The 24,764-nt window shown below is 48.4% G+C and overlaps 1 protein-coding gene across 5 annotated transcripts in view; it reads left to right on the top strand.

Annotated features, from left to right (window-relative positions):
* Positions 1-24,764, top strand: part of KMT2A (lysine methyltransferase 2A) — a 2,049,111-nt gene that overhangs the window by 880,775 nt on the left and 1,143,572 nt on the right. For 4 of the 5 annotated variants that reach the window (XM_069614434.1, XM_069614435.1, XM_069614437.1 and 1 more), the window contains exon 12: positions 21,976-22,071. In XM_069614434.1, the coding sequence (XP_069470535.1) occupies positions 21,976-22,071 (96 nt within the window). The remainder of the gene's footprint in view (positions 1-21,975; positions 22,072-24,764) is intronic. The other variant, XM_069614436.1, reaches the window with a different exon arrangement.

Here is a 24,764-nt window from a genome sequence, read left to right as displayed (position 1 = left end):
GACAAGTATTTTTACAAGCGATAAAGACCGACACGGAGACGGCATTCTCCTTGGGAGCTTAGCAACAGCGACGGCCGTCGTCCTTTTGTTCTTAAAGAGGTAAACCAGGAAGATCCTCCAAAGGGATATAATATGCTGTACTGACAGCCTCCTCCCTCCTCCTCCTCTCAGGAAGCATCCAGGGGTCGCTCTCAAGCAGTGGTGCCGCCCGCAGTGCAGAGCTTCGACCCCCAAGCAGCCCTGAATGGCCATGGCCTTGGATCCCCACCTAGGCACCCCAGTGGGAGGCTGGCATGTGGGAAAAGATCACCACAGGACAAAAGGGTGCTGGATGCTCTAGGACAGGGGCACTCCTTGGAGTTCCAACGCATGTGTCCTTGTATCCCGCTGATTCAGCGACAAGAACAACACAGGCCACAACTTCTGCAGGAGGTGCGGGCCATGTTACAGAAAGGGGCAATAGAACCCGTCCCCCAGCTTCTCTGGGGCTCCGGAGTGTGCTCCAGATACTTTCTGGTTCGAAGGAAAACGAGGTTCGAGGCTGATCCTAGATCTTCATCGCCTCAACAAGTACTTGAAATCCCAAAAGTTTTGAATTGTCACATACGTGCTCGGCCAGCTGGAGCAAGGGAATTCTCTGACGTTGTTGGAGCTGGAGGACGTGTACTTCAACATCCCCATTCACAAGAGAAACAGCAAGTTCCTATGGTTTGTAAGTTCAAGGTCAACATTACCAGTACAGGACTCTGCCTTTCAGCCTGCAATTGGCCCAGAGGGTGTTTATATAGTGCCTGGCCCCGGTGGTGGCACATCTGCGTCTACAGGGCATCCACGTATACCCCTATCTGGAAGACTGGCTGGTGCATTCCTGCTCAAGCGCTATGGCTGGAGAACACACATCGAAGACCGCACATCTGCTGACTGAGTTGGAGTTCTCCATAAACTATCCAAAGTTTTGCATGACGCCATCTCAAGACGTGCTGTTTCTAGGTGCCTGACTCAACACAATGGCGTGTTTGGCGGCGCCCTCGGAGGAGAGGGTGAGAGCCGTGCAGGGCAAAGTAAAGACATTTCAGTCCATTAAGTCACTGCTGGGCATGATGTCCTCCTGCATCAGCCTCGTTCGCCTCTGCAGACTTCACATGAGACCTCCATAGGAGTTCCTGGATCCAAGGTGGATGCAGGTGTCGGGGAACATTGCGGGCAAGATCTCGCTGAACGAGCAATCCAGTGGTGGTGCGTATGGCCATATCTGGTCCAGGGAGCTCAGTTTCAGGTTTCTCCTTACCAGGAGACAGTCAACACGGACGCCTCTCTAGAGGGATGCGTAGCCCACACCGGACAGCTGCACGCCAGAGGCCTCTGGAAACCGGAGAAGGACCTCCACATCAATGTCCTGGGCCGTATTCTGTGCCCTCAAGTCTTTTCTCTCATCATTGAACTGCAAGGTGGTGAGGATCTTCACAGACAACGACACCACCATGTTCTATATCCGGGAACAAGGGTGGACCCGCTAATCGGCACTCACCAAGTTCGCCCAGGACCTGTAGCGCTGGGCCGTTAGTCAAGCCATGTTCCCTTCCCATTTAATTTAGCGGGAGTCAAGAACACCATCGCAGGGGTTTTTACTTTCCTGCCGGTGAAGGTGCCGGCCCCGGCTTGCGAGCTCAACTTTGTTCTAACTAAACTCATGGGAGCGCTGTTCGAACCTTTGCATCAGGCTCCGCTGAAGCTTCTATCGTGGAAGACTGCTTTCCTCATGGCTATCACCACGGGCTGGTGGATCGGGCAGATTCAGGCCCTGTCTTGCAAGCAGCCTTACTTGTCTTTCCACTCTTCAAGGGTGGTACTGCATACACACCCCACCTTTATGCCAAAGTTACGGTTGGAATTCCACCTCAACAAACCTTTAGTGTTACATGTCTTCTTTCTGAAATCGACGTCGCCGGCGGAGAGGTTCTTGCATTCGCTGGATGTTGCTTGTGCCTTGAAATTCTATGTGGCATGTACAAAGGATTTTCGGAAGACTTCTCAGTTGTTCGTCAACTTTGGGCCGTTAAATCAAGGAGATGCCTTGTCAAAGGCTTCCATCTCCAGGTGGCTCTCCACTTGCATTATGCACAGTCATGGAATGGCTAGCAGACCGCTGCACCAGAGCCATCACAGCTACAACAGCGTTTCTCTCTGGTGTGTCCTTGCTCGACATCTGCAAGGCTGCTACGTGGAGCCCTGCAGATGTCGAACACTTTCATGATTTTCTACTGGGTCGACAGGGATTCCAGGGAGGAGTCCAGAGTCGGCCAAGCAGTGCTGCACAACCTTTTTGTTTGAGGCAAATCTGTTCCATAGGAGAGTGTTTATTGCTTAGAAGGGATTGTGTCCTCCGATGTATTCCTTATCTATGATGATATTTGTATCTCCAGCTTGCTTGCCTCGGAAAAAAAAAATCCCAGTAGAGGGCGCTGTGCGTCGACGTCCGTCGAGTAGGTTCTCCTCGACGGCCACCGTATCGACGCCGACGTCATCATGCCTATAAATGGCCATGCGCAGCGTCCGTTGTTCAGTTCCGTTTTTCCGTGCTTTGTGTGCCTTGGAATACCGTTGCTCAGTTCATCAGTCGATATATATTCATATTTCCTTGAGAAAACCGACTCGTACTCGATGGCTTCCTCCTCCGACCCGACGACTCCTCGGTCCGGTTTCAAAAAATGCCGAGACTGTGGGAAGAAAATGTTGACGGATCCTCACAAGATCTATTTGTGGTGTCTGGGAATCGAGCACCAGTGTTCGGAGTGTGAGGAATGCCTATCCATGACGGCGAAAGCCTTGAAGGAGCGTAAGGGGAAGCTCGAGAGAGGTAAGTCAATTTTAACTTCCTCGAAAGTTTCCGCGGTAGAGTCGAGACATTCGTCTCCTCACCGTCGAAAGCATTCTCGGTCTAGGTCTCGAAGTGGCTTCCACCACTCCTCGAGGTCTAGACACTCGAAAAAAAGACAACGAAGATCCCCTTTATCATCGTCTTCTAGTTCCCCTGAAAGAGTAAATTGCCCCACAAAACACAGCTCTCAAGCTGAGTGGGAGGAATTCAGAAAAAAGATGCTAAGCGTCTTCGAGAAAGCGGCCTCGTCCCCCTTGAAGTCAGCTGAGGGTGATACCCCGGGTGAAAAGCCCAAAAAATCTAAATGCCGCGAGTCGAAGCACCCGGCGAAAGAGTCGACCCAAAAGCGCCATGAGCCATCGGGAAGTAAAGCATTTTCGACGCCATCGTCTAAAGCCCCTTCGAAACATAGATCGGCGCCATCGACGCCGTTATCGAAGGGTTCTTCGACGCATCCGTCTATCGAGTCGACGCCGACATCGACGCCGATAAAAGAAAGACCCACGGCTACTCCACAGCCAACGGTTACACCGAGAGCCTCCGACACGATGTCGAGAACGTCATTGACATCCTCGAGCAGGATTCCAATCCTCTCGAGTTCTTCGAGGCCTCTTCCAGTTTTCTCGATGCCTTTGTTGGCGCCTTCGAGGATTTTTACATCAGCGTCAACGACATCGACCTTTTCAAGGCCACTGATGATGGATCCCTCTGCCTTAGAGATGGGGTTTATACCATTTCACAGACCAGAGCATCCCCCTCTTAACTTCAATTTTTGAAGAAAGGGAAGATTCTGATCAAGAAAGGCCTTTTGGGCTGCAGAGGACCACATTACCTGAACCAGAGAATTTTGCCTCTGAAGAAAGAAGGTTGAAAGACCTTCAGGATGCATTACAGGAAGCAAGTGGCCTAGACACTTCCCCAGAAGTGGAATTTGTCAAACCAGACCCAGGGGAACATGCTGATACCCCTTATAGAACCCTAATGTCAAGAATTATGGAGTTCATGGGTTGGTCTCCGCCTTCACCTGTTTTTCAACAGGATGACCTCACAGATATTCTGGATAAAGGTCCACAGGAGGATCATGTGGTTCCCTTTAATTCTGCTTTACAAAGAAAGATTGTAACTAACTGGGAAACTCCTGAAGTTGTCCCTGCGGTTAACAAGAAGTTGTCAGCGAAATATAGGGTATCTGCTGCTGACCTAGAATACCTATCTAAGCACCCTACTCCAGAGAGTCTTGTGGTCCAGGCTGCAACTTCATCAGGCAGTACTTCTGGTTACCCCACTGCTCCTCAGGATAGGGATGATAAAAAATATGATGCCATGGCTAAGAAAGTCTTCTCAGCCTGTAGCATGGCTTTAAAATCTATTAATGCAACTTGTACGCTCGCTAGGTTTAGCCACACTCTTTGGGAGTGTGCTTCATCGGCGGCTGACTGCATACCGGAAGGAGAAGAAAGGGACGCATTTTTAAATATCATCAGAGATGGTAAAGATGCAATGTGTGAGTCCCTTCAAACTGGCATTGATTCTGCCGACAGTATCAGCAGGGCCATGGCAGCAAGTACCCCAATCCGCAGGCATGCGTGGTTGAGAAAGTCCGGCTTTGCTTCTGACGTACAGGCCAGACTTTTAAATATGCCCTTTGACGGTTATTCCCTATTTGGTAAAAAGGCGGATGACAGTTTGGAAAAACTACAAACATCTAAAGCAGCAGCTAAGTCACTAGGAGCTGCAATCTGACAAACTAATTTTCGTCCCTCAGGATCCTCTTGGAGAGGAAGGTCCTTTCGCTATTATTCCTCATATGGAAGAGGCAGACGACGGCCGACTCAAAGAGGCCAAGGAAAATGTACCCGTGGTGGACGGGGTAAAGGAAAGAAAGCCGCAGGAGCAGGAGCCCCTTTACCTTCGGCAACTGCATCAACCGCTCCCAAACCACCCTGAGGTCTCCCATCACAAGACACCTGTAGGGGGCGGGTTAACTCGCCATCTGACGGAATGGCAGGCTATTACGTCAGATGCTTGGGCATTGGAGACAGTTGCCCAAGGTTACTGCCTGCCTTTTCTACGCATCCCTCAGAGACATCCACCGGGGAACAGCTCTCTGAAAGTGCCGGATCCGCTCCTCTTGCAGGAAGTTGTAGACCTGCTAGAGAAAGGTGCCATACGACCGGTACCTGTAGCGGACAGGAACAAGGGCTGGTACTCCCACCTACTTTCTCATACCAAAGAAAGACGGAGGACTGAGACCCATCCTGGACTTTTACGAGAATTGAACAAGTTCCTCAGGAAGGACAAGTTCAAGATGGTAAAACTCTCTCAGATCCTTCAGGCCCTCCAGCTTCAGGACTGGTTGGTATCTCTGGACCTTCAGGATGCTTATTTCCATGTGCCTATCCATCCCCAGCACAGGAAGTACCAGAGGTTCGCAATTGGCAACTCTCATTATCAATTTCGAGTTCTGCCATTTGGGCTGACCTCCGCCCCGAGGGTCTTCACCAAGCTAATGTCGGTTGTCGCTGGAAGTCTAAGGAGGGAAGGGATTCACGTCCACCCCTACCTGGACGATTGGTTGATCAGAGCAGTTTCTTCGGAACAAGCTCGGATCCAACTAGATTATGTCTGCCACTCCCTTCACAGGCTGGGCTTCTCCCTCAATTTAAAGAAGTCACAGATGATACCATCACAGAGACTCCAGTTCATTGGAGCAGTCCTGGACACGTCCCTGGGAAAAGCCTCGCCACCAGAGGTGAGGGCTCAAGATATTCTACAGATGGTCACCAGGTTTCAAAATGCCCAACGTCTCCCAGCCTACGACTTTTTGAGGTTGCTAGGCCTCATGGCATCCTGCATATTCCTTGTGCCAGAGGCTCGCCTGAGAATGAGATCCCTTCAGTGGGCACTGAGGACTCAGTGGTCACAATTCTCAGGGAGGATGACAGATCTCCTCCGGATTCCGGACAAGGTAGCCCACGACCTTCAATGGTGGGCCTCTCCAGAGAACATCTTGAAAGGAGAACTGTTTTGGCAACCATGGCCGGAGATAACAGTAGTCACAGACGCCTCACTCACGGGGTGGGGAGCCCATGCCAACGACTTGACCATCAGCGGTCGTTGGTCTCCATCGGAGTCCAGACTACACATCAACCTGTTGGAGCTGAGAGCCATCAGACTGGCACTGAAGGCGTTTCTGCCATCTGTACGGGGGAGAAACGTCCTGATAATGACGGACAATACAGTGGCCATGCACTACCTCAACAAAAGAGGAGGCGTAGGGTCACTGCCACTGTGCAGAGAGGCGATGCAGCTCCGGTTTTGGGCGATTCAGGAAGGAATCTCTCTATCGGCAATTCACCTAGCCGGAGAGAAGAACTTGACAGCGGACGCTCTGAGCAGGCAGAACAGTCTCCCACAAATGGGAGATAGCTCAGGAAGTCCTTCAAGAGATCTTCGCCCTTTGGGGAACCCCTCAAGTGGATCTGTTTGCCACCAGTATCAACAGGAAGTGCGACAGATTTTGCTCAAGGGAATTTCCCCCGAGAGGAGCTCCAGGAGACGCGTTCGTAGTGGACTGGGGGTTCCCACTTTTGTATGTGTTTCCTCCGGTCCCTGTCATTCCTCAAATGATCAGGAGGTTGAGAAGGTTTCGGAAGACCATGATCCTAATTGCCCCGGATTGGGCCAGGAGAACGTGGTACCCGGACCTTCTGGACATGTCCATCTGTCTTCTAATTCGTCTACCGTACAGAGAGGATCTTCTCTCGCAGAAGGGAGGTCAGGTTCTCCATCCAGCCATCAAGACCCTCAACCTTCACGCTTGGTATCTGAAAGGTTGAGGTACAAGGATTGGGACCTTCCAGATGATGTCAGGGAGGTGTTGCTTTCGGCCAGAAGACCAGCAAGTAAGACTCTATACCGCTGCCGTTGTAAGAAATTTTGCAGCTGGTGCCGAGAATAGAATAGCGAACCCTTTTCATGTGGTATACCTGCGGTGTTATCCTTCTTATTTATTTGGCAAATTCGGGCCTTCAAATTGGCACTATTAAGGGCTATCTCGCAGCGCTATCGATCTTTAAGCGCACTGCAGAGGAGCCATCGTATTTCAAAATTCCATTGGTAATACAATACCTGAAAGGTCTAACTAATGTTTACCCTCCAAGACCATTCCAAGTTCCCTTATGGGACTTAAATCTAGTTTTAAACTTCCTAAAGGGTGCTCCTTTTGAACCACGCCACTCTTGTTCATTGAAGTTTCTCACCCTCAAAACTGTTTTATTGGTAGCATTAACATCTGCTAGAAGGGTTAGCGAGATACAAGCCCTGTCTTGTAAACCTCCTCATACAACTTTTCACAAGGACAAAGTAGTGCTACAGGTGAAGCCTAACTTCCTCCCAAAGGTAGTTTCTGAATTTAACATTACTCGGAAGATTATTCTACCTTCATTCTATCCTCCTCCCCATCCGGGGAAAGAGGAAGAGAGACTACACAGGCTGGACCCTAAGCGAGCCTTGAGTTTTTATATCAGTAGACTTGCTAAAATTAGACAAGCAGACCAGCTCTTTGTAGGTTACGCAGGACATAAGTTAGGATTACCAATAACCAAACAAACCATCTCCAGATGGATTATTTTAGCCATTCTGGAATGCTACAAACTGGCAGGGAAAGAGCCCCCTCAAAATCTATGGGCTCATTCGACCAGGGGTATCTCAGCATCCTCAGCTCTTCAAAGAGGGGTACCAATTAGAGACATATGTGCGGCTGCCACATGGTCGTCCGCACATACCTTTACCAAATTGTATAGCCTGGATTCCTCCTCTAGTCAAGAGACTAGATTTGGCAAAGCTGTGTTACACTCTGTTCATTCTTAAAGGGTAATATGGCATCTCTTACTCCCGCCTCCAATCACATACCACTGCTATGGGAGTCTATCATAGATAAGGAATACGTCGGAGGACACAATCCCTTCGAAGAACAAGTTACTTCTTACCTTGTAACGTTCTTTCGATGGGATGTTCCTCCGACGTATTCCTTATCGCCCCTCCCATCCATCCCCGCAGTAACATTTCCCTTGTGGGTTGCAGCTTACGCTCCTTCAAGGGTAGTAACCATTCATACAATAACTACTTTACTCTACAAAACGGAACTGAGCAACGGACGCTGCGCGTGGCCATTTATAGGCATGATGACGTCGGCGTCGATACGGTGGCCGTCGAGGAGCACCTACTCGACGGACGTCGACGCACAGCGCCCTCTACTGGGAAACATTTTTTTCCGAGTCCAGCAAGCTGGAGATACAAATATCATCATAGATAAGTTATACGTCGGAGGAACATCCCATCGAAAGAACGTTACAAGGTAAGTGCTTTGCCACCTCCCGTGGTTGTGCATATGTACTGCTGTTTAATCGTTATTCATGAGCATGTGAATCCATGCCAGACCCCGTGCTGGAGAAGGTTTAAGAAACTTAAGTGTGACTATGGTTCTCCACCATGGATCTGGCATGGTGTCAAGCAGATCAGAGCGCTTGCGCCTACCTGTACGGGAGGTCCGTTGAGCAGAAGTCACCACGTTGTAAACAATAGTTTCCGGGCAGAGCAGGCAATACCTGAAAACCCACCTTACCCCTGCCGACTAGTCAAAAAACATGCAGTGGCAGGAAGCAGGGTAAATCTTCCTGCCTCTGGATAGCGTGATGCAGAAACAGTTTGAGGCACCGGACAGTGGCACCAGATGGTAGGAGATGAAATCAACAGGCGAGATCAAGCAAAGACTGGTAGTGACCAGAGGCTAGGAATAGACAGAGTAAAGGAGAGCAGGGCCGCGAGCAAGACTAGGGAAACACCAGGGAGTGGTGCACAGAGAATAGGGCCAGAGCAGAGAGGAGCGTAGACAACAAGAAAGTTGAGACACACATAGGCATTGCTTCACTCCCCTTTTATGCCTCAGTGCAAAAACGAGACTGTTTAAATCTGGTTGCTTAGCAACCCAGCTCCAGTGTACCAGCGTGACCGCCGGAACGTAGTGACATACCCAGCGCTGCGTGAGGAAGATGGCTGCCCCCCTTCGCCATGAGAAACCAGAGACCGGCTGCCCAACGTCACTGCTGCAGGACCGGGAGACAGCAGCTGTTAGGCAGAATCCTGGGCAGTGCCCTTAGGGACCACTACACAAGATTAAGACTACAGGTGGTAGTACAATTTCACCTTTGGTACAAGCCTGTACTACACAGTTAGTGGTAGCAGTAGTGAAGCAGCCAGACTTATCTCAAGAGCAAATGAGCAGTAGTAGAGATTACACAAAGGACTACAATTACTGTGACTCAAGCAAACACTGGCTCAAGGTTTCTGGTTAAAAAATATAAGTACATTTATTTTTAAACCATCTGTTTATAAAACACTTCACTTCTATTAAATTAAAACCACATTTCAAATATACTACACACAACCAATTCCCCTTGTGCAGTTCAATTCAAATTAAGTACATTGGATTTGACGGACCGGTATTGTGAAACAAAGACGTTACCGTGGGTTAATACGCAATCACTTTTTGACAGTAATGACAGTTCGGTCTTACTAAAGAAAGTCGTACCCGCGAGAAGAAATGTTACCAAGGTCAAACACACTTAGCACAGGAATTAAAACAAAAAAATAGGGGAAACAAATCCGAGGCAATACTTTTGTCAAGGCAGAGAGCATCAGAGGATAATTTCTAAAACGTAGATAAAAGTCAATAGGCCAGCGCCAGTGTCAATGGGACAGGGGTCCTGTTGTCGAGGATCACAAGGTTAGAACAGTTCACGATTCGAGACTGCAAGGAATACTTGGATATTGTCAAAAGGGAGGCAAAAGTTATAAGAGGGAAGGAAGATGAGGACAAGCCTTTGGTTAGGAGAAAAGGGTTCACTCTAGTTCCTCGAAGTCGGACACAGTACCTTATTTGTTTGAAAAAAAGCTGGTGCCACGGCAGTGGTTCCTGGTAGTTCCTGCAGACTCATGGCTCCTGGAACTTCAGTCTTGGGGACAAGAAGGACGACATCTGGAGCGATCTGCACTACCCAGGGGTGAGGTCAGCAGCAGCAAAGCAACAGTGAATAAAAGGTGCACTCCTTTAAAACAGGAGAGGCTCTTCAGATGGCTATCGGGACCACTGCAGCTTTGTGCAGTGATTTCGACCAAGAAGAGGATCCTCTGGCTGAATAAGGTGAGCTGGTTGATCCCACCAGGCTCAAGGGAAGAAGACTCCTGACTGCATCTTCTTTTTTTTAATTTTATTTTTTTATTTTGCATTTTTAAAGCGCTCACACAGCCCGTGAGCATCGAGTCGCTGTTACAGGAATTGTTCTTTTTTTTTTTCTTAGTTGCTTAATTATAACGCGCTTAAACACCCAGAGTTCTAAGCGCGGACCCGGGGATCGCACCTGTGTTGCTTCGTGTCGTCTTGCTTCCAAGGCCCGCACGTTGCCGCTGAGCTATCCTCTTGTCGTTGAAGGGTAGATAGCTCAGGACTGCAGCAGGGCTTCACCAGGACTCGGGAGTTGCAGCAGCCGTCTTCTTCTCCGCTTCTCTTCGGTTCCTTGCAGTTCCAGTGGCGACTCTGACTTCCAGCCCAAGGGTCCTGCCTTTTATGCCAAAAATCCCCCATTCACACAGCCTGGCTGTCAATCACTCATCAGGGGGGTTGTCTGGCCCGGACAACTACCTCAGCCAATCAAGACAAAGTGCGACTTGGGTCTCCAAGGGGACCCTGTGCAGGCGGTGACTACACCCCTCCCTCACATTCAGGCCACCTAGAGACCCAGACGCCAAAGTACGACCGAAGGCTGCCAAAGGTTGGCGAACAAAGAAGGCAAACCTGGTTTGCCGCGCAAAGTAAAGCACATGGGAAGGATTTTAACAAAAAGAAATGGTGATAAAACCCGTCCTGAGCCAAATTAAAAAGTGTTTGGTCAAGCTGGTTTAAGTTCAAGGCTAATACAATAGCCTAAAACAGTACCACGTTTATATAATATAATCGCGGTAGAAAAGATAGGGTAGGTACCACTGCCACCAGCCAAGTCTTAGTGTTAAGGAAGCAAAACAAAGCTCCAAGAGGTTCAGGCAAAAAGGAGTAGGGATTAACCCTTTTCAGTACTCCATGTAAGATGGGGTGTACTGAGTCTGCTGTTTAAATTACTTCATAATGTAAATGGCACCTTTACCTGTTTCTGCGGGACAGTAGTCAGCCCCAGAAAAATGGAGTCAGTGGGAAGTCTTGGAGACAACCCTGTGTCATTGCACCGAAGGTGCTGTGTAACACACACAAAAAGTTGGGCTCATGGAGTGGTGTGGCTCCAAGATCACACAAACAGTTGATATACACATGGCAAAACACATGTAAGAGTGGGAAAAAGGTTCACACTCTTACTAGGTGGAAAAAAATAAACCCCAGAAATCCAGCAAAGCTGCTGAGGGACTCACTAGGTAAGGGAAATTAGCCATAAATGAGAATTCTCCCTAACAGGAGCCTAGTGCGAGACAGGTAAGCGCCCCGCGTGCATGGGAGGCGCCAGCGCGCATTCACCCATCAGCCACCAAGTCTGTGACTGCGGGACCGAGAGGCACGCGGACGCGTGACACTCTATCCATCTCCCGGGCTATCCGGAGCACCCAATTGCCAAGGATTGTGCAAGTAGAACAGACAAACCTCCCTGTTTGGCAGGTTCCCAAGAGCTATCTCAAGGTGCATAGCCCTTCCAATGTTCCAAGTACTACAGACAGCCTCTGGACCAGCGGGAATCACAAATAGCCGCAACCTCATCCTCAAGGTCCCCATCAACCAAGAGAGGAGCAGGATGTGGACATGGGCGAAGAAAGTTGTCGGGCGATGATCCTTGAGGAGGCACACATGGAATACCGGATGAATGCGCCAAGCGGAAGGGAGATTAAGACCAAATGCCACAGGAGAGATCTTCTGGACAATCATGAAAGGTCCCATGAAACGTGGAGTGGATTTCCAGGGGCAGTTTCGTAGGGGTAAATCACGAGTGCTCAGGGGCAGACACTATCCCCCACGGAGTAAGGGGTTGCTGGTGTCCTGCGTCGATTAGCAAAACTTTCCTGGCGGGTGTTGGTTAGTTCCAAAGTATCGGAGAAGGTCTTATGTACCTCTTGCAGCTTCTCGAGCAGGGCATCTACTGTCGGCATGGTCGATGTAGGGATGGTAGCCATAGATAACAGTTTAGGGTGCAAACCTGAAGAACAGAACAAAGGGCTGCAGCAAATGGCAGTGTGATGGGCGTTGTTGTAAGCCACCTCCGCCGTGTCCAAAACTGTTTGTACAGTGTTGGTGTAACAGCGCAAATAACCTTCCAGTGTTTGGTCCGTTCTGTCTGTCCGTTGGATTGTGGATGATATCCAGAGCTCAAGGCCTTTTGTATTCCCAGGGCACGACAGAACGAGTACCACAGACGTGATATAAATTGTTGTCCACGATCAGACATTATTTTTTCAGGTAGGCCATGCAAACGGTAGACATCGTGGAGGAATGCTTTTGCAGTCTGATACGCAGTAAGTAGAGCAGTGAATGGAATGAAATGTGCCATCTTGCTGAAGAGGTCCACTACCATTAGGATGCTAGGATGTATGTGTAACCCTGAGACGAGGGAAGGTCCACGATGAAGTCCAATCCCACGGTATGCCAGGGAAATGTGGTATCTCTGTGGATTGCAGAAGACAACTGGTTTGCAGCGGGGTGTTTTCTACATCGCACACGTAGGACAAGCTGACACATAAGAAACAATTTGTTTTCTCATATTAGACCACCAGAACTGACAAGACATGAGTTCTGTATTTGCCGTTTGTCAATGGTGTCCAGCGCTTTTACCATCATGATAGCTGTGCAAGAGCATCCGTTGCAGATCAGAGATGGGAACTTACGGTTTGTTATGAAAAATAAAAAACAGTCTTCAATGCAGAAATGCGGGGACATCCGTAGCATAGACATGTGGTGGATTAGAGCTTGTGCTGTCTTTACATTTTCCAAAAAAGACTGAACTGCGAACTGAAAATGCTGAGCAGGTGATAGACTGGTTTGTGGCCTTGTACTATCCTCGAAGGTACGGATTAAGGCGTCCGCCTTTATATTCTGAGTCCCGGGGATATGAGAAATCGTGAAGGTGAATTGCGAGAAGAATAATGCCCATCGGGCCTGGCGACGGTTGTTGCAAGACCTGGAACGTAGGTTTTGCAGGTTTTTATGGTCAGTGCGTACCTCCACTGGGTACCTGCCTCAGTGAAGATGTCTCCATCCCGTGAAGCTGTCTTTTATAGCCAACAGTTCCTTTTCAGTAATCGCATAGTTAGGCTCACTTGGGATCAATTGCCTAGAGTAGTATGCAATTGGATGGTCAAGCGCAGTTTCAGGATTCCATTGCAATAAAACGGAGCCAGCAGTGTTATCAGATGCCTCAGTCTCGCCGATGAAGGATGGGGGCCCTCATGAACTCTGCTTTGATGTCTCAGAACCCTTGTTCAGCTTGTTCATCCAAGCAGAATGTTACCCTTTCCGCAATAGGTGTCATTTGTGTGGTCTTCTTGGCGAAATTGGGTTTAAAGCACCTGTAAAAATGGTCAAACCCTAGAAAATCTTGAACTGCTTTCACGTCCTGTGGACTAGACCACTCCATAATGGATTTAATCTTCCTTGGGTCCATCTGGATGCCATTAGGATCAATTGCGTAACCCAGGAATTCGATTAGTTTTTGATGGAATTCACATTTCTCTTCCTTGGCATACAGGTGGTTATCCAGTAGCCACTGTAGGACCTCAGAGACATGAGTTGCGTGTTCCTCCAATGTTTTAGAAAAGACGAGGATGTCATCCGAATAAACCCAGGTGGTAATACCAAGGATGTCAGAAATGCTGGAAAGCTGCTGGGGCATTATACAAACCGAAAGGCATTACGCGGTATTCGTAATGCCCCAGAGGAGACTTGAAGGCGGTCTTCCATTCATCTCCTGGTTTGATTCTTACTAGGTGTTACGCACCCCCAGAGGTCAATCTTGGTGAATACGCGAGCGTCATGTAGGGATTCCAGTACGTCTTGGATATGAGGTAATGGATACCTGGCCTTGATTGTTATGTCTTTTAACAGACGATAGTCCAACATAGGCGAAGGGTACCCTCCATCTTGGGTACAAAAAACAATGGGGCCCATGCTGGGGACCGAGAAGGCTGGATGTAGCCTTTTTCGAGACATTCAGCGATGTATCGTCTTAGTTCTTATCGCTCCTGTGTTGTGAGCGAATACACTCGCCCATGGGGAATGGGTTGATCCGGGCATAGCCTTATCTCACAATAAAAGGGATGCAAAGGTGGTAGAGGTATATCTTCAGACGAGGAAAACACCTTGTCAAAGAAGGTATATTCCACTGGTCTCTCGTAACAGCAGACGATTGCTCAAACAGATGCTAGAGGATTCCCATCTATCACGTCCACAACGGGTGCATGAGTTTTAGGCAAAGCAGTCACTTTGAGATGGACACAGACTCTTGCATCCATGTAATTGCTGGATGCCCCTGAGTCTATCAGTGCCGTTGTTTTCATTGGTTGTTTCTTCTCGCCCCATGATATGGTTACCTGCAGGATGAATAGTACGTGGTGCGGCATGGCATGCACAGTGGCAGGAGGAAGGTTGATGGGAGTAGCTGGGCTCGTTTTTTCCTTCCCGACTGACAACAAGCCGCTAGTCCCCCCTGCCCCCCTACCTCCCCCCTGTTTAGCAGTCCGAACAGGACAGGAACTCAAAGAAGTTATTTCCATCACTGCAATACATACACAAGTTGTTTAGTCAGCGTCGTCTTCTTTCGGCTTCAGTAAGGGGACCCGTACTGCTCCCAAATGCATAGGCTCAGGCTCAAACTCCCCTGCTGAGGGGAAGCCTCTGGTAGCTGAGGGCCCAGGCAGTACCGATTTGTTGTAGTCACTTTGTCGACATTCGATATGTCGGTCGGTCAGTCGGTGGTCAATCTTAATCACTAGATCAATCAAAGTCTGAGTTGTGGCAGGTTCCGGGGCATGGAGCAATTTAACCTTGTATTCCTCGCGTAACCCACAACGGGACAATGACTTTTGAGTTTCTTCTGGCCATTGAGATTCATTAGCCAGCTGACGAAACTGACTAACATAGAGGATGATGTTTTGTGTCCCTTGTCTAATACCACAGCTATTGCTCAGAACCTTAACCGGTTCTGAGCAATAGCTGTGGTATTAGGTCACTGGAAAGCCTCAAGGAACGCTTTTCGAAGTCGGAGAAGCAATCTAGGATGGGGCTCCTGGCAGACACGTAGTGTGGCCGAGGCCAGAGCATGTCCTGTGAGGTTGTTGAGGATAAATCCAAGCTGGACTCAGCAATGATTACAAAACTCAGTGAGGGTACGAGGATCCCCATCATATTTAACAGACACAGTCATGGCTAACGTGCTCTCAGCAAGCAGAGCCATGGTATGTTGCGCCACAGCATCCTTGAATATTTGATTTTCCTGTTTGAGGGCTGTTACTTCTTGATGTAGTGCTACTCCTTCATCCCTCAATTCCTGCAGAGCCTCCATGTCCAAAGCATGGGAAGGTAGGCTTCTCAATCTGTCAAGCAGATCAGAGAGCTTGCGCGTATCTTTACAGGAGTTCCGTTGAGCAGAAGTCGCCATGTTGTAAACAATAGTTTCCGGCAGACAAGGCAATAGCTGATCAAAAACATGCAGTGGCAGAAAGCAGGGTAAATCTTCCTGCACCACGAAGTAAGTGCACCGGATAGCGTGATGCAGAAACAGATGGTAGGAGATAAAATTAACAGTGGAGATGAGGCAAAGGCTGTTAATGACCAGAGGCTTGGAATAGACAGAGTAAAGGAAAGCAGGGCAGCGAGCAAGACTAGGGAAACACCTAGGAAGTAGTGCACAGAGAACAGGGCCAGAGCAGAGACAACAAGAAAGTTGAGACGCACAGCATTGTTTCACTTCCCTTCTATGCCTTGCTGCGAAAACAAGGCTGTTTAAGTCTGGTTTCTTATCCAGCTCCATTGTACCAGCATGACCGCCGGAATGTAGCAACATACTCTCTGCGCTGCGTGAGGAAGACAGCGGTCTCCCTTCGCCATGAGAAACTAGAAACCAGCTGCCCAACGTCACCGCCGCGGGCCCAGGAGGCAGGAGCCCAGTGCGAGAAAGGTAAGCGCCCCCGACTGCGTGGGAGGCGCCAGCACGCATACACCCACCAGCCACCTGGTCCGTGACTGCGGGACCCGGAGGCACGCTGACGCGTGACACATGGATTCACATGCAAACCCTCCCTCCTTCCCCTCTGTGACTCTTCTTTGTTCATACTGCCACTGTACGTGCTTACCAAATCTGAAGATGGCCAATAGGGGTGGAGCTTTGGAGAAGGTTGTCATTAGATGGGGGCAGTATGACCCTGAGGAGAGTGATTGGTTTAGAGGAGAAATACAGTTTTAAAGGGAAAGTGTAACTGATTTTTATTTTACGGATGATACCCAGCCTGACGACAGGGAATGAGCATGTGAATCCATGCCAGACCCATGCTGGAGAATAATAGTTACAGGTAAGTAACTTAAACCGTATCAAAAGAGGAGAAAATGTGTGAGGAACATCCAGTGGAAAGAAAGTTACCAGAGGTAAGTAACTTGTTCTTCTTGGAAGACTGCTTTCCTGGTAGCCATAACATTGTCCAGAAGGGTTGGAGAAATCCAGGCTTTTTCTTGCAGTGCGACTTTCCACAAGACAAAAGTCATCCTATGTACTAACACAACATTTATGCCTAAAGTACAATCTGCTTTTCACCTTAATGAACCAGTTGTTTTGCCAGTGTTCTTGGCACTCCAGCAACACTGGCCAAACGGGCAGTACATTCGCGCTTGAAACACTTGTGTAGAGGCGCGTTATAAATGCCATATATCGTATCATATAAACATTCCTTAGATGTGGTGCACACTCTTAAGTACTATGTGGCACGTACTAAGCCATTCCGTCTCACGGACCAATTGTAGCATTTTTGCCATACCGGACCGTTGAAGGTGTTGTCTAAACCTTCTGTGTCGAGATGGATTGCAGCATGCATCTCTTTCAGCCATCAACAAGCTGGCAGGCCACATCTGGGCAGACCCCGGGCCCTGCTCCAACAGAACGGTGGCAGCAACTACTGCTTTGCTCTCCGTGATCACTCTGCCAGACAATTGCCATGTTGCTACCTGGTGATCGGTGCACACATTCACCAGATTCTATTGTGTCGACAGAGATTCAACGGCAGAATCCAAGGCTGGCCAGTTCGTTCTCAGGAACTTGTTTGTGTGAGGTTAGTCGTTTTCAGTAATAGATTTTCTGCTAGGAGCTTGCCTCCGCCCATACTTATTGCATTGTTTAATGCTGCTTTGAAATCCATTCACAGCATGTGAATCTATGAACGATCCAATACTGGAATAAGTTACTTAACAGTAACTCCTGTTCTCCAGCATTGGTATCTTTCATAGATTCACATTCGACCCTCCCACCTACCCTTCTGGCTCTTCTTTGGCTCCTACTGCCACTCAGGTGCGCTTGCCAAAATCTGAAGATGGCAGACAGGGAAGGACCTAAGAGTGATGTTCCTGTTGGCTGTGGTCAGTGTGACCCAAAGTGACTATACTAGAGCACAAAATTGACTGAAAGTTTAGGTTCAAGCTGCTCTATGTTGCTGAGGATTCCCAGCCTGAAGACAGGGTATATTCACAGCATGTGAATCTATGAAAGATACCAATGCTGGAGAACACGAGTTATAGGTAAATAACGTATACCATTCTGTGTAGACGAGCAGGCTGCTGAATATCTGTGGACGACTCCCGAAGAGACCCTGCATCTTTTCCTATGATTGGCCCAGTGAAGCCCTGCTGGACTACCTGATCTGCAAAGGCCCTGAGCGGTGCTTCCGCATTTGTCGCCGGAATTTCAGTGGTTTCCAGCTTGTGGTGCAAGTCGTTTTCCTGCTGAATTTCAGCCTCCCATCTTCGAGGTATCCGGCTCGTGAAGGCCTTCATCAGTGACTGGAAGGACGCCTTCTGTCGCCTGTGTGCGTTAGCTGTCGCTGGAACTCGACTTGCTGCGTCTAGTGAAGTGTCCAGAAGAGGTCTGCATCGGTGCCTTCCTCATTTCTTCTTTGCAGAGGGTTTCACTCTGCTCCTGGAACCGACCAGAAGAATCCTTGCATCCGCAGCTCCTGGGCACCTCTCACTGGAACCAACGGCGGGAAAACTGAACTCCAGAGACCCCTCCATTCCCCCTCAGTCGACTCACCTAGTCAGCTGGGAAAATCGGAATCTGAGGGTTAGGGGGGGAATGTAATTGCATCATATTCACCACTCTCTGTTCCCCTTACAATAAATCTCAGAATAAACTTTGGTTATTCCATTAATCACTTTTTGATCGTCAGATCTAAAAGCCTGTATCAGAAGGTTATGAATATAATTGTACCTACCTCTAACTTTGTTGAATATTTTTTCGAACGTGTTACCACCACAAGAAGTCTTCCTACATCATCCCCTTTTCCTAAGAAGAAGCTTTGTGACATTTGGGCACAGGGACCCAAACATCATAGGGATTTAGGGTATAAATCTCGTGAATAGGTTTCATTCTACTGCATCACTACTTACCTCTTTTTTGTTGTCTACATTTTTGAATGCATTTCTAAGAACCAAAAGGTGACTGTATATATGTTTGAACTCATGACCCCACTTACACTCTCCTGTGAATAGCCTTGACCACTCTCCACGCTTATCTATATCACCCCTTTCCTGGGCAAACTCTTAGAGAAGCTGTCTATCTCTCAGCTCACCCTCCACACTGAAATTCCTGGTTGCTTCCACGGCCATCAGTCTCGCATTAGAGCATCCAGAGGCACGGAAACTGCTCTTCTGAACACACGTGAAGACCTGCTCTCAGATCTCGACAATAACACTCCCTCTGTCCTCATTCTTGTCGACCTCTCCTCTACCTTTGACACGGTAAACCACAACATCCTGATCACACGTCTGCATGACACCCTGGCAATCACAGGTCAGGCTGCGGTGTGATTAACCTCCTTCCTTTCCGACTGCCCATCCCAGGTGGAACTTGGGTCCTTTCTCTCTGCTATCACTCTTTCAACCTGTGGCATTCCCCAGGGTTCTAACCTTTCCCCCTGGTTCTTCAATGCCTACATGGCTGCCCTTGCACATGTGATTGCCACTTTCATCTCTAACTTCCAGTGTTATGTGGATGACACGCAACTCTCCTTCAGGCTACCCTCAGCCACCTCCTCTACCTTGCTCATATCTGACTGTCTGTCTGCAATTCAGTCATGGTGTGCTGCAAACGTCCTCTGCCTCAACGCCAGTAAGACTGAGATTGTTCGCTTTGGGACCCCTGCTCCTGCTTTCCCACTCTCACTCAGGCCGGCCTCCCTTGCCCCTGCGCCCGCACCCACCTGTGAGGCAAAACACATTGGGGTCATCTTCAACTCCACTCTCTCCTTCTCCACTCACATTTTGGACATCTCTAAAAAGTCCAGACTACCAGCTAGACCTCCTCAGAGGTACTTTTCCTTTTCTCACCTTCCCCCAGCGGCTCACTGTCTCCAGAGCCCTGGTTCTCTCAATGCTGGAGTACTGCAACAGCCTCTTTCTCAACTTCCCTGCCTCTGCTCTGCGCCCTATGCAACTCATCCAGAACAGAACAGCAAGACTTATTATTGGCCTCAAGCCCGGGGACTGCATCTCTCTGGCACTGAATTCCCTCCACTGGCTCCCTGTGGCTGAAAGGATCCAGTTCAAGGCCCTCTGCATTGTACACAAGGTTTTCTAGGGCCTGTGTCCTACCTATCTGCAACGTTGCCTACCTAAATACTGTCCTTCCCGAGCCCTCCGCTCATCTACCTCCAACCTTCTGCAAGTGAGCCGGTTCTCTAAGCAGAGATTTGGATGGAGATCTTCATCCTCTGCTGGGGCCTCCCTCTGGAATAGCCGCCTCGCTGCACTCCCTCTTGAGCCTGATCACCTTAAGTTCCGGAAACTCCTTAAGACATTCCTTGTCGCCTCTTCCTTCTCTCTGCCTCTACCCAGCTAGCCTTTCTCTCTGCTCTATCCCTCTCTTCCTCCTTTTCCACGCAGCCTGCTGACTGGCCGCCTGGTAGAGTCTCACAGGTCCCTGGCACCCTAGCTTGTCCTCTAGCACTTGCCTTCGGCCTTGCACTTGCATCATCGTTACTGCACTTGGTCAATGACCCATGAGATTGGCATCTCTCAGCACTTACTCCAGCTTCTGACTGACTGGGCGCACTTGGTCCCCTCCCCCCACCCCCTGCACTTGTCCCCCATCCACTTTCTTGCACCTGCCTGCGCACTTGCACGATCTAAATGCACCATGCCTTGAAGATCATCGATCTGTTTTTCCCTTGTCTCCATTCCTTGCATGGTGGCACCTCAATGCACTTTAAAAAAACTGCAGAATCGTCGGCAGACCTATTTGCTGTTATCTACACCGTTTTTGTATTATATGCACTTGTTCTATGCACCCACTCTGCCCGTGTAGACTTGTATCGTTCAGAAATTCAAGGGCTCTGAATGACTGTTGTTTTTCTCCCTTGTTCCCTCCCTCCTGGAGCTCTTTGAAACGCTTTTTGTATAGGCGCTTTACAAATAAACAATGTATACCATACCATTACCATGATTGGGTTTGGCTAACCTCTCAAAGTTACTCTGTTCACTATAACTAGGATGGCCTCCTAAAATCTGTCCACCAGGCCAGATTCTAGAAATCCATCTAAACAGTAGATCAGAAGCTGGTTCATCGCTCACATGAATTCCTGGAATTGACTATCTCCTGGTTGTGTGGATAGAAATTCTAATATGTCCACGGGATGACTGAACTTGGTACCTGAAGTATCCGTTTGATATTGAACATTGTCAGTGAAAATAAACTGATAGGCTCCTGACATTTGAACTTTAAAAAGACTATTTGTCAAGCAATTTACTTACCCATATACTCAACTGCACAATGCTCTATCTTATCTGGATAAGAAAGTATCATTCTTCACAACATTCTTGTTTGGAAATTCCATTCTTTTATTATTATATTTGTTATACTGATTCTTGCACCATTTGCTCCCCTCTTAAAAGTTTCCCATCACTAATCAGCCATCATTTTTTATTTTAGCCTATGCCCAGGGGGAAGATACCCTAGTACTATTTGTTTCCTTGCGGGTGATTGCTTGCAAAGGATCAGACAATAGTAGGGGACCTTACCCCTGGTCCCAGGCTTCAAAGTGATTAATTAACTACTGTCTGCAACAGTGGCGTACTGTCATGTTCCAAATATAGGAAGGAACCCTATAAACCAGACACAATCTATTTTATTCACATTACCGGTGGTTCCCACTTTCTATTGGTAACTAATCAGCGATCACTACCTCCGAGTAAGTCAGGTAAAGCTTGCGGGAAACCCAGTTAATGATCTGTGCGTCATTGTCCCTCACACTCTGAAAACAGGTCGTAGAGGATCAGTCCTAATATGGCCATAATATAGATTGCACTCTCTGGGGGAGATGAAGGGGCTTATTTATATCACTGACCTTGCCGAAGACTAAGATCACATGGATTCATGCAGTAAGTAATTTTTTTTCCAACTTGTTTTTATTAACATTTTACTATAAACAATGATCAGAAAAAATTCAAACAAATACCAACAGTAACCAAAGAAAGAGTGTAAATCAAAGTTCGGTGTGAAGGAGATCCGTAGATATGGGTATATACAATTGAGACACTGGTTATCCCACCCAGCCCAGAGACAGGCAGGCACGCGTCCTTTAACCTTGTTTGAAAAGTACCTAGACACACACGAGGGGGACAGGGGCCTCATAGCCTCCATTTATAAGCTTACTAAGTTGGGGGAAGGCCCTCCGCATAGAGCTTACATGAGGTAAGTAATTTTTACTAATGTGCTGCTTTTCATAGCTCTTGTCCAGTTGTGCTAAATGTTCTAAATGGCGAGAGATTTCTGTGCAGTGTTCACTTATTTTTCATTCATCTATCCAAACAGCAGCTGCTGGAGTGTAACAAGTGTCGGAACAGCTACCACCCTGAGTGCCTAGGACCCAACTACCCAACCAAACCCACCAAGAAGAAGAAAGTTTGGGTGAGTGGAGTGCTTCCTGATATTATGTTGAAAGAACCAATAATTGTTCAAATTAGGAGAACATTAGGCAAGACATCCCTCCCGGGTTTGAGCTCCATGTCCTTAGTAATGCATGATGTTGCTGGGATCACATAGTGTGCAGTAAGGCTCTGCTAGGATAGGACGAGGGAACCTCTAATATTATGCAGCTTGTGAGCCTTTTTTTAAATCAAGTGCTTGGCTTAGTCTGCCGTCTAAGGGTCGGTTCAGAGTACTTAGCTATGACAGGGGTGAATTGCTAATAGGATGCATGTATGATGAGTATGTGACATGCACAATGCTTCTGTTAGTCGATATACTCTTTAGATTGTTTATTTTTTCCTGCTATCATTTCGGTTACAGAAAATAAAAACAAGAGAACAATGCTTTGAAAATACAGCCTCTGAACTCGACTTCAGTCTCCTTGCTTGTAGTGCTAGGTATCTTGATGGTATTTTCGACAATGGCATTGATCTCATGCGTCTTCCATAACTTTGGTTGGTGGAAATAAATCTGTTTAGGTTTTTCCTGCTCATAATTACATCTTCCTATAGACAAACAAAGTTGTGTAACCCTTGCCTTTCTCTGGACAACCATTAAAAAAAAACATTAAAGAAAATCTTTTTATTGAGTTTTGCAATAACATAATAACTAGACAAGCTTTGATCAACTTTACATTCATTCAAGGGATAAAGAGGCGGGCACTTCTTCCACAATGTCCATACTCCCCTTGCCTCCCCGCCTCCCCGCCTCCCCTTAATTTCTTCTATGCACTTACTCTATCAGAATTGTCCCTGGACCTAGTATGATAGCAACCTCATCTGTCTCCTTCCTCCTCCTCCCCTTACTGTCCCCTCCCCCCAGCACTATCTGAAATGTCGTCAGGCCTAGTACGATAGTCACTTGTTTTGTTCCTCCCCTCCCTTTATGCACCACTCTCCCTCACCTTTTGTTTTTCTCCGGCTCTACCCGAAATGTTGTCAGGCCTAGTATGGTAGTCGCCTGTCTGTTTCCATTTCCTTCCCACTCTCCCCATCCCTTCCTTATCTATGTCTTAGCTCTTGCACTATCTGAAATGTTGTCAGGCTGAGTACGATAGTTAATTTTACATCCTTACTGTTCATGGCCTGTAAGAATGTCATTGTATTTTCCCATGTTCCCTCCCTTGCCTTGAAGCGCTTTGAAACACATTGTGTATAGGCTCTATATAAATAAACTATCATATATCATATCCACATTTCACGAATAATCACATTATCCAGAAATGTGCCTATTGTTCCCATAATAAAACCCCTGATTGATGTGTTCACCCCCTCATATTCCATGACCTGCCCCATTCCCACGTGTTAACCCCATCACATACTAGACCCTACCCCCGGACCCAATTGATGAGACTACAAGAATCGATGTTGAGGGCAAGAGCCCTAGTAGGCCCGAAACCGTGTAACTATCTATTGGCCTCAGTCCCTGAGAGTCTGGCTGGCCCGTTCAGTCAGTCCTCTCCAATTTATGCCAAATCTTGTTGCACTTCAAAGGACAACCCCATGTTCGATATACTCTGTGCTCCAGTGCCATACAGGTGTCCACTGCCATTTTCCACTTAGCGATGCACGGTTTAGCTTGTTTCTCCAGCATGGGGTCTGGCATGGATTCACATGCTCATGAATATTCCCCGTCGTCAAGCTGGGAATCCTCGGTAAAGAAACAATCAGTTTCACCTCTGAACTGTCTTCCTCCTAACAACCAATCACTGGTCTCTAGGTCATAATGCCCCCAGCCAATGACTGCCCTCTACCTAAGCCCCTCCTCTGGCCGCCATCTTCAGATTTTTACTGCACGTTCAAGAGTTTGGAGTCCTCGTGCTATAGGTCTCGAGCTTTTACTGCGTTTTGCGCTTTTTTCTAAGATTTTTACTTGGTTTTTCTCGGTTAATCAAGCCTCAAGCTCCACCGATCTAGCTTCCGATTAACGGGGAACCGATTTCGGATTCTTCAGCGCCCCTCAAAGTCAAATTTCTTCGAGTTTACTTCTTGGAGGATTCCAGAGGCTTCTTTAAGGCCTACGCCGCGTAGACATGGTGGATGAGAAGGACTCAGCGCCCCTGTTCAAGATGGGAACGTCTTTTCGGATGACGGACATTCCCAGTGCCTCTACTGCCTGCACTTGGACCCGACGCACGTGGAGGATGACCGTGCGTCTTGTCAGGACATGGTTCCCCGCAGGCTGAGCGACCGGCGCAAACGTATCAACGAGTGGCTGCAGGTCAAGGCCCCTGCTCTGGGTGAGTCCCAGCAGCATGCCTCCCCTGCCCAGAAGAAAGCTCTACGGGGGCCCAACATAAGGCTAAGCACCGCAAGTCCACGGTCACTGGTAGTACCGTTGCGACCGGCTCCTCCGCGATCAGGGCGAGTACTGTGTCTCCAGCAGCTTCGACCACAAGCCAAAGCTCAGAATCTTCAAAGAAGTGGAAGTCGGACCATCCAGGCAAGCTCTTGCAGAAGACCCAGACAGGCCCTCTGGAGAAGGACAAGGGGGAGAGGGGCTCAGACCCTCGCCCTAAGGTGAAGGGCGCGGGTTCGACCACGGCCGTGAAGGCCCAGGTACATCTGACGAAGGCCCAACCTTCCATCGAAGGAGTGGTGGCGTCCTTCGCGCAGACTGCCGTGGCGATCCGC

This window comes from Ambystoma mexicanum, chromosome 9 (assembly GCF_040938575.1).
Source record: "Ambystoma mexicanum isolate Mex_15411 chromosome 9, UKY_AmexF1_1, whole genome shotgun sequence".
Lineage (NCBI taxonomy): Eukaryota > Metazoa > Chordata > Amphibia > Caudata > Ambystomatidae > Ambystoma > Ambystoma mexicanum.
The sequence above is the reverse complement of the archived record's forward strand: the minus strand, read 5'-3'. Positions and strand labels throughout refer to the sequence as shown.